General features: G+C 36.6%; 1 protein-coding gene across 2 annotated transcripts in view; it reads left to right on the top strand.

The window, feature by feature from the left end:
• ENOX1 (ecto-NOX disulfide-thiol exchanger 1) overlaps window positions 1–12,145 on the top strand; it is a 112,269-nt gene that overhangs the window by 45,552 nt on the left and 54,572 nt on the right. For both annotated transcript variants that reach the window (XM_053455476.1, XM_053455475.1), the window contains exons 6-7: window positions 4,982–5,215; window positions 10,067–10,279. In XM_053455476.1, coding sequence (XP_053311451.1) covers window positions 4,982–5,215; window positions 10,067–10,279 — 447 coding nt within the window. The remainder of the gene's footprint in view (window positions 1–4,981; window positions 5,216–10,066; window positions 10,280–12,145) is intronic.

Here is a 12,145-nt window from a genome sequence, read left to right as displayed (position 1 = left end):
ACATTTTCTTTTCTGATATTAGAAAGTTGTATTAGTAAGTATGAAAATTGTCAATAAAATAAAGGGCTTTGGAAGAAAGGGGAATGCCATTTGAAGGATGAAGAAAATTTCAATGGAGTTGGGCCAGTTCTATTTTAAATATAATTAGGTAAATCAATATTTAGTTGGCTTCTAGTGTACATATAACTGGAAACCAACTAAAATAAGATTGTACTAGATAATATTAGCAAGGAAGCAGGCAAGTTCTATACCACAAAGAAGGAAATCATAGTGCAGGATACATGTCCATGTGTGTTTGTATAGGGTTGGTGGTCAGATGCCATAAATATATTCTGGAAAGACATGGTCACAAAAATAAAACAAGTCATTCATTATCCATCTTTATTTTTGAACAGTCCATATTTGTGAACATATTTGTGAGACTCACGAAAAGATGCACCAAATTGCACTGTTGCCTTTGATTCTTGGTTTGATGGCGTTTGACAGACAACTGACTAAAGTCCTCAAGAAACCTAAATGGCTCAGTGCTATTCCTAGTATAGAGTTAGGTCACAGAGTATAACCTTTTTGAAATAACTAATTGGTTGGCAGTGATATCACTTCAATATTGTAATGCCAAAGTTCCAAAAGAGATTATTTGAAAACAGACTTTGCTCTGGAGATGATTAACTCTTAACTCATTAGAAGCTCCCATAAGCATATCGGACTAATCTCACTCAAACATGCACTCTAGAGACGCACCAGATCCAACAACTCCTGGCAGACATTTTGGTCTTCATGGGTGGTGTAAAGTGAACCGTGGTTAGTATCCTTCTAGGTATAGTGAACAAGAAACATGTCGTAGACTTTTAGTATGAGTCCATCTCCAAGAAATTTGAAGGCCCATTGTGTGTAGTTTTCTCAATAAGTACAGCTGGAGATTTATAAGGAAAGCTTAATGATGTGATAGCAGTTAAAGGAGAGTGCTATTGCATATCATCTATTTGTACTATACTATCTGTGGTAAATAATAGAATGGCTCATTTGTAATTGCCCTGCCTGAAATTCTGACTCGTCTAAGTGTGACAGCCTCCAGGTTTGCAGATAAAGGAAGGTTATTGGAATAACATTAGATAAAACCAGGATTTTGTCAATGCAAACCAGTGTTGCTGTATATGTTACTTAATATTATGGAGGTAAATATTTGTCTGTAGGTCTTGCCCTTTAATTACTGCTAGATATAGCCAGCTGCTATTGTGAGCTTTCCAGCGGTGTTCGCTTCTAAAAATGAATACTGTTTTCTCAAGTTTTATGTAAAGTTGTCATTCTTGAGACCTGCTGCAGGTCTTGTATTACAGCTTGATAGAGTAGTAGGCGGACAGGATCCAGCTTTAATAATTAAAGAAAAAAAGATTAGCCTACTGTATGAGTCACTAAAAATGTAGGTCAGTCTGATAATTCTCCTGCATACCCGCGTAATATCTTGTATTTTATCCTTATGAGAGTAATACAAAGGAGTAAAGTAGCATAAAATATGTATATCAAGTTCTGGGGGTGATTGGTATCAATTATTTCCAGGAGATAGGAAAACATGCATGTAGTTTACTTTTAAAGATCCCGAGACCAGAGTTGACGGTATTTGATTTTATTCTCTCGCTCAGTGTGAGTGTGTTAGAAAGAATACTCTTCACAGAGAGACAGGCTATTTAGTGTTTTTATTTCCTGTCGAATTCTTAAACCTTGTGACGGGTCATGTTTGTGACCCAAATTAATCTTGAACCAAGATACTAAGGGTAAAGCATCAACAAACAACGTATGATGAGTCAATAAATGTGACCACCAGAACATTTTTACAACTGTTAACATGGACTGTCAACTGTAATGAGACATAAAAAACATAGTTCGCCCTGAACTATAAACTCTAATAATATGTTTTTATTATAATGTTCTTAACATTGCAAACAGATGTTAATTGTAATATGTTTATAGGAGTTACTAACCATTGTAATAATGGATACTCTAAAATAAATTTGCTTGTCGCAAGCCCAAGGCCATAGAGTGGTCAAATCAATGTCCCCAAAGCAAGCCATTGCGGAACTGTTACATCCACGTGCTTACTAGCATTGGCTTCCCGGCCCTGAAGGACATGTGGATCTGCCCTTAATATAGCAATGCCATGGGGGCTGATTTACAATTATGCATTAATCAGAGCTTAATGTTTTAAGCAGAGTTGCAAGGTTTGGTCTACCTTGGTGTTATCTGTTATCGGACTTGTTGTCCTTTTGCCAGGAGGTTCAGGATTCCTCCTCTTGTGCTTTCAGAATGAGAAACAATGGAATGCTGCTGTGGCATCAATCACAGCAACAAATTAAATTCAACCGCCACTGCCAGTAATTAGAACACTCTGTCAAATCATATGTACGGTTCATTTGTAGGGCTGATGTAGGACCATTCCACATGGATCATAATGGTGTTATTGAGCAGCAAATAGTTAATGCAAAGAAAAAAAAAAGAACATATTTTATTTATATGTATTTTAAAAACAATATTTTCTAAAATGCTGTAAAAATTATGTTAAACCAGAATAATGTGGTTGTCAAGGAGACTGTTGAAATGTAATTTGCATTTATTTGTCCATTTTTTGTTGTTGTTGTAAAGCTAGGCATGTTTTGTTGTTTTATCAGTTCGCATCCAGTTTCATCTGGTCCACTTATCATCCCTAAACATATTGGTCTACTACATCTGCCAGCTACCATCAAACTGACACCTGGAGCTTGCTAGATTTGTCAGCTTCTTTAGTTTAGAATGTCTGGAGAAGATGAGAATTTGTGAAAGTAGCATAATGTTGGTACTAATCGCCCCTTACTTCCCGTGTGTAAAATCCAATGGGATCATACTATTTCCAACGTCATGTATATATATACACACACACACTAAATGGATAAAGGTATTGGGACACACCTAATTATTATCTTCAGGTGTTTCAATCCCACCCGTTGACACAGGTGTATAAAATCAAGTACCTAGCCATGCAGTCTGCATTTACAAATATATGTGAACAAAACTGGTCATTTTTAAGAGCTCAGTAAATTTAGGCGAGGTACTGTGATAGGATACCACCTTTTGCAATACGTTTGTGAAATGTCATCCCTGCTAGATATTCCATGGTCAACTGTAAATGATATTATTGAAAAGTGGAATAATTTAGGAACAGCAGGAATTCAGCCACAAAGCAGAAGACCACGCAAGTCACAAAGCGGGTCATGAGTGCTGAGGCACATGGTGTGTACAAACTCACCAACGTTCTGCTGGTTCCATAGCTGAAGAGTTTCAAACATCCACTGGCATTAATATCGGCACAAAAACTGTGCGGCAGGAGCTTCATGGAATGGGTTTCCATGACCGAGTGAAGGGAAATCTTAATGCTTCAGCATACCAAGACATTTTTGACAATGCTATGCTTCCAACTTTGCGGGAACAGTTTGGGGAAGGCCCTTTTCTATTCCAGTATGACTTTACCCCAGTACACAAAGCAAGGTCCATAAAGACATGGTTGGATGAGTTTGTTGTAGAAGAACTTCACTGGCCCGCACAGAGCCCTGACCTCAACCCCTCGAACACCTTTAGGATGAACTGGAACAGAGATTGCAAGCCAGGCCTTTTTGTCCAACATCAGTGCCTGACCTCACAAATAGTCTACTGGATGAATGGGCTAAAATTCCCACGGAAACACTCCAAAACATTGTAGAAAGCCTTCACAGAGGAAGCTGTTATAGGGTGAACTACATATAAATGTCTATGTATTTAGAATACAATGTCCCTGTTGGTGTAATGGTCAGGTGTCCTAATATGTTTGTCCACATAGTGTGTGTGTAGATATGTATAGTTTCTAATTTTAAAGCATGAAAGAAAGGAAGAAAACATCTAATTTTCATATTTGTCTCAAGCTGAAAGACCTGGTGGCCAACACTGAATGGCAATATATGTCTTTATGTCAATCCCTACCTAATTTGATTTTATATGTGCAGAAAGTGTTATTTGCTGTACCTGTAAATATACCTTGCTTTTATAACAACTTGTTTGCAATGACATCACATGTATCATACAAATAACTGTAAGATCACAAAAAATTCATAATATGGAAGCCATACTGTGAAATATATACAACTGTACAGTTACTTGAATGAGTATGGGGGTATGATTAGCTTGTTAGTTTGCCCTTTGTACATACAATGCATCAACGAAAAGAAACCATTGTTTGCCTTGTTTATACCCGGATGTTAAGAGGTGGCTGAATACAAATAAAGTCCCCCCATATGAATTTGTAGACATTAAACTGCTTGTACCCAAAAATAGATATTGATAAATTCCAACCATGATGATTCTCAGCCAGTCTTTGGATTTAAATAGGATGGCTGAGCACAAAGGAAGATGTATATCCACAGTACAGCAACCTGTTGCTGCCTGGAGAATAAACACCTTTTAAGCCAACTTTTAAACACCATTTAGTGTTTTAATATAACAAGACCAAAAAAGTGGTTGATTTATTGTACATAACAGAAAGATCAGCAGCAGTATAGTCCTTAATAAACAAAATAATAGAACCGGGATGAATTGTAAATAAACCCAATTTCAGTTAAAAGTGCATTGCATTTTTTTCTAACAAATGTAAGGTAATTGGGCAAACTGTGAACCAAATATTCAGAAGAATCAATGTTCATTATAGACGTAATTTATCCAGGTAAATCCTTTTTAAGTTTTTTTTTTTTGCTTAACCAAAAAGTATGACAGATCAGACTTATTATTAAGAGTCCACATTCTGATAAGCTGGGCCAGTTACTTCATTGATATGCTTTACTAAGCAATTCCTGTGAGAACAAGGATTGTTACTTTTTAAGCAAATTGTATATTACGTGCCAGTAAGAGTTTTAATGTTGTATATTTTTATATAAATGTGATAATTTGTATGTATTAATACATTGGATTTGTTTTCTGTTTTAAGGTTACCGAATGAGATTAGGATCCAGCACGGACAAAAAGGACTCAGGCCGTTTGCATGTTGATTTTGCACAAGCAAGAGATGACTTTTATGAATGGGAATGCAAACAGAGGATGCTGGCAAGAGAAGAACGCCATCGGCGCAAATTAGAAGTTGATAAACTACGGCCACCATCCCCTCCTGCCATCATGCACTACTCTGAACACGAGGCCACAGTGCTGGCTGAGAAACTCAAAGGTGATAGCTACAACTATACCAGTTACTTTGAATAATTAAACCCAAACATGTAGGGTCTTTTCCTTTGAAAATATGCAATCTTTCTGCCACCATTGGAAATTAACATTTCTCATATATCTTCCAAATTTTGCATTACCCAAAGACCATTGTTTTTGGGAGTCTGTAGTTAAAGGCATGGGTTGTTGGCATACTTTACCAAGATTTTAATATGATTTTGCGGCTGACATATTAAGAAGAAGAAGAATATACTTAATTCACACAATGTAGTTTTTATGGCCATTAAGTTATGACCATTATCTATGTCTTATATACACACATTGTGATTTTTAGGACTGTGGGACACTGTGATACTCATGGCTGACAAACATTGCGAGCTCTGAGGATGTAGAAAGCAGATGGGACCCTGGCATTGATGCTGCAATTGCCTCATGAAATAAACTTTGAATGGCAGATACTGCTCTAGATCAAATAGAAGAGGTCCCTAACTGATGAGCATAATCTAAAATGAGTTGCTTTTTTACTGTGCATGTAATGCCCCTTCGCTCAGTCTACAACTATATACCGTATTTGAACTGTAGCATGCTTGCCAATAACCTGTGCAGTCCAGCCAGCACCTTCTATGGAACTATGGCCAAGGACCATGTAGCCTCTAAGGGACCAGTGTTAGGCATCACATTAACAGCCGGTAGGTGTCCTATCTGACCATTTTTTCAGAGATGTAAATTGGTATCTGAATTCAGAGATGTACAAATAAAGTAGCCGTTTATAATGATCTTGTAACCGTCTCTATTATGTTTATAGATCAGCCCAGCAGGCTACAAAACACAATCCATGCTGGTAGAAACCATGGTATAAGAAGAAACTGCCTTGTGGATGTAGCATTTTGAGGCATGTTTTTAGAATGCCAATGATGGATAATAGACTTAGATTTCTTGGTTCCATTTCCAGTATTTAGCTGGAGATTTAAGCTTTCTGGAGATTGCAAGATAAGATAGTCTACAGCATTGTGGTTACACAATAGAAGTTTAGATTCCATCTTACATTTTTATAGCAATAAAAGCTGTGGAAAGATACGGGGGGTGTATAACCATTATGCCAATTATTCACAAAAAAATAGGTTTTATGGAGAGCATTTGCTAAGCTATTTTTAGAAAAAAGGAGTTATGGATAAGACTTTCAATGTAAGAGACAGAGGCAAAAAATGGCTATTCCAAATAATTCCTATAAAAAAGCAATGATCCACCAGGTCCATAAATGTAGTTGAGAACAATGAATAAAAAAAATCAGCTTGAATGGGCACTGGGGGTTTAGATGTGAATGTGTATACATAATAAAGAAAAAATATTATGCAAAAGGAATTATCACAACAACAATAACAATTATAACAACTGCTTAGCTTCTTGCAGAAGGTAGAAATACACTCTATTCATTCTACATCAAAAAGTTAGGAATATGCTAGAACTACATCAAAAAGTTAGGAATAATGCTAGAACATTCACTAAACCATATTTTTCTGATGTCTATTGGAATCAATAAAAAATAAGATTTTAACTTAAATCGAAGGACTTTTTTCCAATACAGCTTTGTTCACTACTCTGATGTGGTTTGAACTTTGACAATCACTAGACATTAGTGTTAATGCCCATTTATGCACATATTTCTGTGGTTTATTTTGTTTTATAAAGTAAGCTGGGTCCTGAATTATGCATACAGTTTTTCGGCCTATTAGCTGATCCATCTGTCTGGCCAAAACTAAAATTTTCTGTCTTTGTGATTGTCAGTTCTCTCACGGCTGAGAGTATTTTCTTTACGTATTATGTGTTGTCTTCGCTCTTAGCACCTCCAATAGAGAGCATCACTAATCTATTAATGATTCCTTACATTCATTAAGGTGAGAAAACTTAGTAATTATCACATAGATTATCTGTTATTCAAGTATAAACATTCCTTCTCACACATGTTAAAAACTTTAAATATTCAAAATCTAATGGTGTAAATGGGTTTAAAGAACATTACATTTTTCAGCATGCTTGACAATGCCTGCATAAATTCAGAATTTTCTACTGCAGCACAGTATCGTTTATTATGTTCATTTCTAGAAGATAATACTGTTGGTTTGTAATAAACACAATTGGTAGGGCAGAGATAGAGAGGGAGAGCGCAAAATAAGCTGAATAACATTGTTACATGATAAATAAAAGAAGCTTGGTTAAAAGAGGAATGACGGCAATGGAACAGGAAAATTAGAATTGAAGATTGATAGAATAAGCAGTTAGCCAAGGCAGAGGAAAAAAACTATATAGACTAAAAAGCGGAAGAAGAAAAGAGGGAAGACAAGGGAGAAAAGGCACAGCATAAGTGGAAAAGAAAAAATTGAAAACTTAATGGGGTTCGATATAGGAGAAGATGTAAGGTAGGTGATGAAGAAAAGGAGACATTTGATTTGTGGTGTACTGTGGGAAAGAGAGAGGACAATAAACAGGGGGAGACGGTATGGAATCAAGGTGAGACTGCCTGGAATGGAACCCTGGGTTTGGAATAATTAGTTTAGTTTTAAAGAAAATAGAGTTAAAGGGACACTCCAGCTATCCTATGCACTTTAATTCATGTAATAGGTGTGTGGCCCGTTAACATCAGCTTAATTCATCTCCTTCCATGTGATATACTCCCTTCCAGTCAGATCTCAGCCTCACGAGGTTCTAAATATAGAATATATTTGCCTTTTGACAAGTATAAGATGGCCCTTGTCACCCAAGAACATCAACTTTTCACTCATCTGTCCATAGAATGCTGTTTGTAACAAACTCTAAATTAGCATTTATGAGCACCAACACATTGGCATTTTAAGGTTCATTTTGACGCCCTGGATGATTTTCTCCTTGCTGTTTGAGAAAGTCTGGCTGGACATCTACAGTTTTAAAGAATCACTGCTGTCTCAAACAGTGTCTTCTGCATTTGGTCTATATGGGTCTGAGAGTGGTTCGGTGGAGCTCTTTCAGGGATCTCTGTTAAACGTGATATGTTATTACTTTGGAGCATTGGGTGCTGACAACTTCAATATATAAGATTTATACTGGGGAATAGAAATATTGCCTATTTGACTACCAAGAACAACAAACTAATCATACAAACAGCAAACTTTGGTGCCATTGATTCCCTTAGACTCTACATATAATATCCCAGAAATTGAGCTGAATATCTCCCAACAGTCCTGGTTTCCACTGATTTTTTGGCCACTGCCCCAGTTAGCTGCCCAGGAAAGTAAAAAAAGCAATAGAGATCAGTGCTGCTGCAGCAGATCTCACATAGCCTCCTCGTGACCCTAGCATTGCTTGGGTCACTAGCATGTGCAGAGCAACGATCCTGCTCACCAACATGAAACATGTACATAGAGTAACTGATTCTTTCTCTTGTGAAGGTATCCTATTTATTAAATCTAGTGCTATCTAAAAGTAGACCATTTCATTTATGTCTAATATATACAAATATTTTTTTTTTAAATTGACTAGATTTTTTACATATAAGTTACTGTAATAAAGGTAAAGGCTGATACAAAATGCGACAAAATACCTTTTTTGAATCTTTGGTGGTACATTTGTCAGCTTTGCAGTTTCACGGATCCTGAAATTTAATTAAGCCTTGTGACACTATTATGGGAGAGATTAAATGTATCATAATCATTTTGTTAAGGCAACTAAATGTAAGGTTAGAGAGTATTGAATATTAAAGAATGTTAACATAAGTGAGAGGGCATATACATAGTGGACATTTGTTATATTTTTCCTGTGTGATCTCATCTTCTATCTGATCTAAGTACGGGAAACATGACATTGGTATGGAATGTGTTATAAAGACAATAAAGATGACAATAACTCATTAAGGTAACAACAAGATTTCTGGCTGTACTGAACCACATGACACTTTTGTAAAATGCAGCCGTTTAAGGTTTACATCTAAATGTTTTTAACGTTTACCGTTATTCTGATATATATATTTTACCTACATCAAATGGGATAGGGTGTCCCTTTGTATTTTAGATCTGTTTTCCTATAGCAGCACCCTGGATCATAGGCACATGGGTTTCCATGAAGTGAAATTGTAATCCGTTTGTCTGAATTGTTGAGGATTTAACCGTATAAATGTATATAAGGTTTTTTTTTTCTAATAAATACCTGTAATACTGATACTTAAAGGAGAACTGTCACTGTCATAGCTTTTATAGTAATTAACTACATATGTCTTGTGTTACCTTGTTAATTGATTTTTGTTTTGGAGATATCTCATTTAAAATGTAATCTCAGGAAAACTGAGATAAGTAACAGCCTGTAGCAGAGTCAGCTTTAACTGATCAATTTCTTATTCTGACGTTTTCACCCTTCTCCTCCGCATTTTACGAAGGCTGCTTGTACCGATCAACAAAAATCATCAACTTAACAATAGAGGAGATATAATTTAATAAGGAGGAATTATCTTGCAGATCTAGAGAACAGGACGTTAATATACTTTTCCCCATATTATACATCTAAAGTAGTTTTTTTTTTATTCGTGCACATTGCTTCCTTTAATCTATATTTTAATCTGTAAACAGCGTTTACCTGGGTTTGTTTTGTTTGTATAACGGTCAAATGCAAAAAAGGACAGGTCCTCTTTAACTTTGCCCTGGTTAACTAGAATGCTGCCCAGCTTTGTTTATACGTTTTTTGTTTAATGTCAGGTATACTCAGCTTCATTGATAGAAGGCTTTCCATATCTGGTAAACCTGCCAGAAAAAAAGTCATAGTCTTTATTTGCTAATTGGCTTTGCAAAATGTAAGTAATGAAATGTAATTAGAATGGTTCTTTGTCGTTTAGATGACAATAAGTTTTCAGAGGCCACCGCGGTCCTTCTCACGTGGATCGAGCGAGGAGAGGTAAATCGAAGATCCGCAAACCAGTTCTATTCCATGGTGCAGTCTGCAAACAGTCACGTTCGACGTCTTATGAACGAGAAGGCTTCCCATGAAGAAAAACTGGAGCAGGCCAAAGAGACGTTTAAAACCGCACTCCTGGGGATTCTAACTCAATGTAAGTACCTTTTTATTTGAGCTCCCTAAGTTCTTGTGGTAAGTAATTTTAATATGTTTGAGTCTGGAACGGGAAGATCGACGTGTAGAAGGTGAGCAATATTTGTGTAGCCTCTTGACTTTACTTTAAATCACCTAGGGCAGCGAATGTAATCCATACCCTGTGTGTCTTTATAAAACGTGTATGCGGCAAATATACTTCATAGAAAGTAAATGAGACACAACACCTTTGGAAAGGAGCATGCCTTTAATTGCTATAATAAAACTTGGTAGATTTATGGTATTTTGCAGTCTATTTTAGGCTCAATACCGCTGTTCTAGATTCATGTGGCCTCTAACATTCTAGGAGTGGTATCTTAATTTCCCAGCTGACGTTAGATCAATATTATAATGCTTTGAATGCAGTCTAGGGATCGTGCCTTTAGATGCTATGCTTTTACACTAATAAGGCTAAAGAACATCTGACTCACATAGTTTAGAGCAGTCTGAGCGTTGTATTGATTTATTGGACTGTGCTGAGACCATACGAAATACATCACATTTTTATTTTTCTGTATCGAAAAGTTATTTGAAAATGATAAATTAGACCATCGCAACATCAAACAAACAAAGCACGCAGTTATTCTGGTGTTACTTTATAATTTTCTTTTTGTAGGGTAGATAAATGTCCAATGTTCTTTTTTCTATACAGTATGTCCATGTCTTTTTTTTTTTTAATTTATGTACTTGGCTTTATAGGGCTAAATAACTGGTAGATCTGTCATATAATTTTCAAAGGTTTTAAAGACCTAAAAACAACGCTAACTCTTTAAAAATCATATTTGCTTATCCCAGCACGAGCTACCTGGCGCTCTTCTTTTTCCGGGCTTTGGCTTTGCATGAAGGCGAGGGCTAGCGGAGCAGAGAACAGAGAAAGGGGATGTGGTGGGGATCATGGGAAGGTGAGAGTAGACATGGCCACATGCCGCTGCTGAGAATGGAGAAAAGAAAAACCGACCCTGGGAAACGGGGCTTTACTTAGGGACTCTTGGTCAAACTTGAAAAGCTTCCAAGTATGCGTGTAGAATATAATATACAGCAGAGTAGGTTGAACAGAACTTTTAAGGGGTCCCCATTGTGAAATTAGATATCCCCACTGCTGAATCCTTTGTTTATCAGTGTAATTGCCTTTTTATGAACTGGTGCTCATTTTATACTCCATATACCAAGTGAGATTTTATTAAGGATTTATAAGATGTACATTTATAGTTATATGCTCATCCTCTTTTAAACCTTATATAAGTTTGCTTTTTGCTGGTATTGTCTAGTACACTAGTACCTAATTCACCCATAGCTATGATTACCCAATAATCTGCCTCTAGATGTGTATCACCAGTAGTATTTTGCTGTTGGGAATAGCATTTGATGTCAACCTAACCTGCTGAATGAATGTTATGTCGCATTATGGGCTAATAACAGATTTAGCCTGGTGTCATTTAACCATTGTTGAAAATCCATTGCTTTGGTTTGCTATAACTCACAATTACATTTTAATAGATTCTCAGTTAAATCTGTGAATGGAAACTTAGAAACAGGGCAAACATACTCATGGGGTATAAACTTGCTTTTCATATAAAAAACAATCTGTTGATGTGATACGCATAGAAGGTTCAGAGACTTTCTAGGATTCACGTCACAAAACGAGGATTGCTTTTATACAGCATAAAAATTGATTGTTCATAACTGGGAATGCTCAGGGTTTGACCCTAAGTTTTCATTCGCCCGCGTCTGTGGCTTGCCCGGCCCATTTTATCTCTGACCACACCCCCATGCATTGCTAGCCCTGCCCCTTCAGGAGGGAGCGTTTCCGGTAGCCAGGTATTTCCAG

The sequence above is a fragment of the Spea bombifrons genome, chromosome 2 (genome assembly GCF_027358695.1).
Source record: "Spea bombifrons isolate aSpeBom1 chromosome 2, aSpeBom1.2.pri, whole genome shotgun sequence".
NCBI classification, from domain to species: domain Eukaryota; kingdom Metazoa; phylum Chordata; class Amphibia; order Anura; family Pelobatidae; genus Spea; species Spea bombifrons.
Note: the sequence above shows the minus strand (reverse complement) of the source record. Positions and strands in the feature narration are given on the sequence as shown.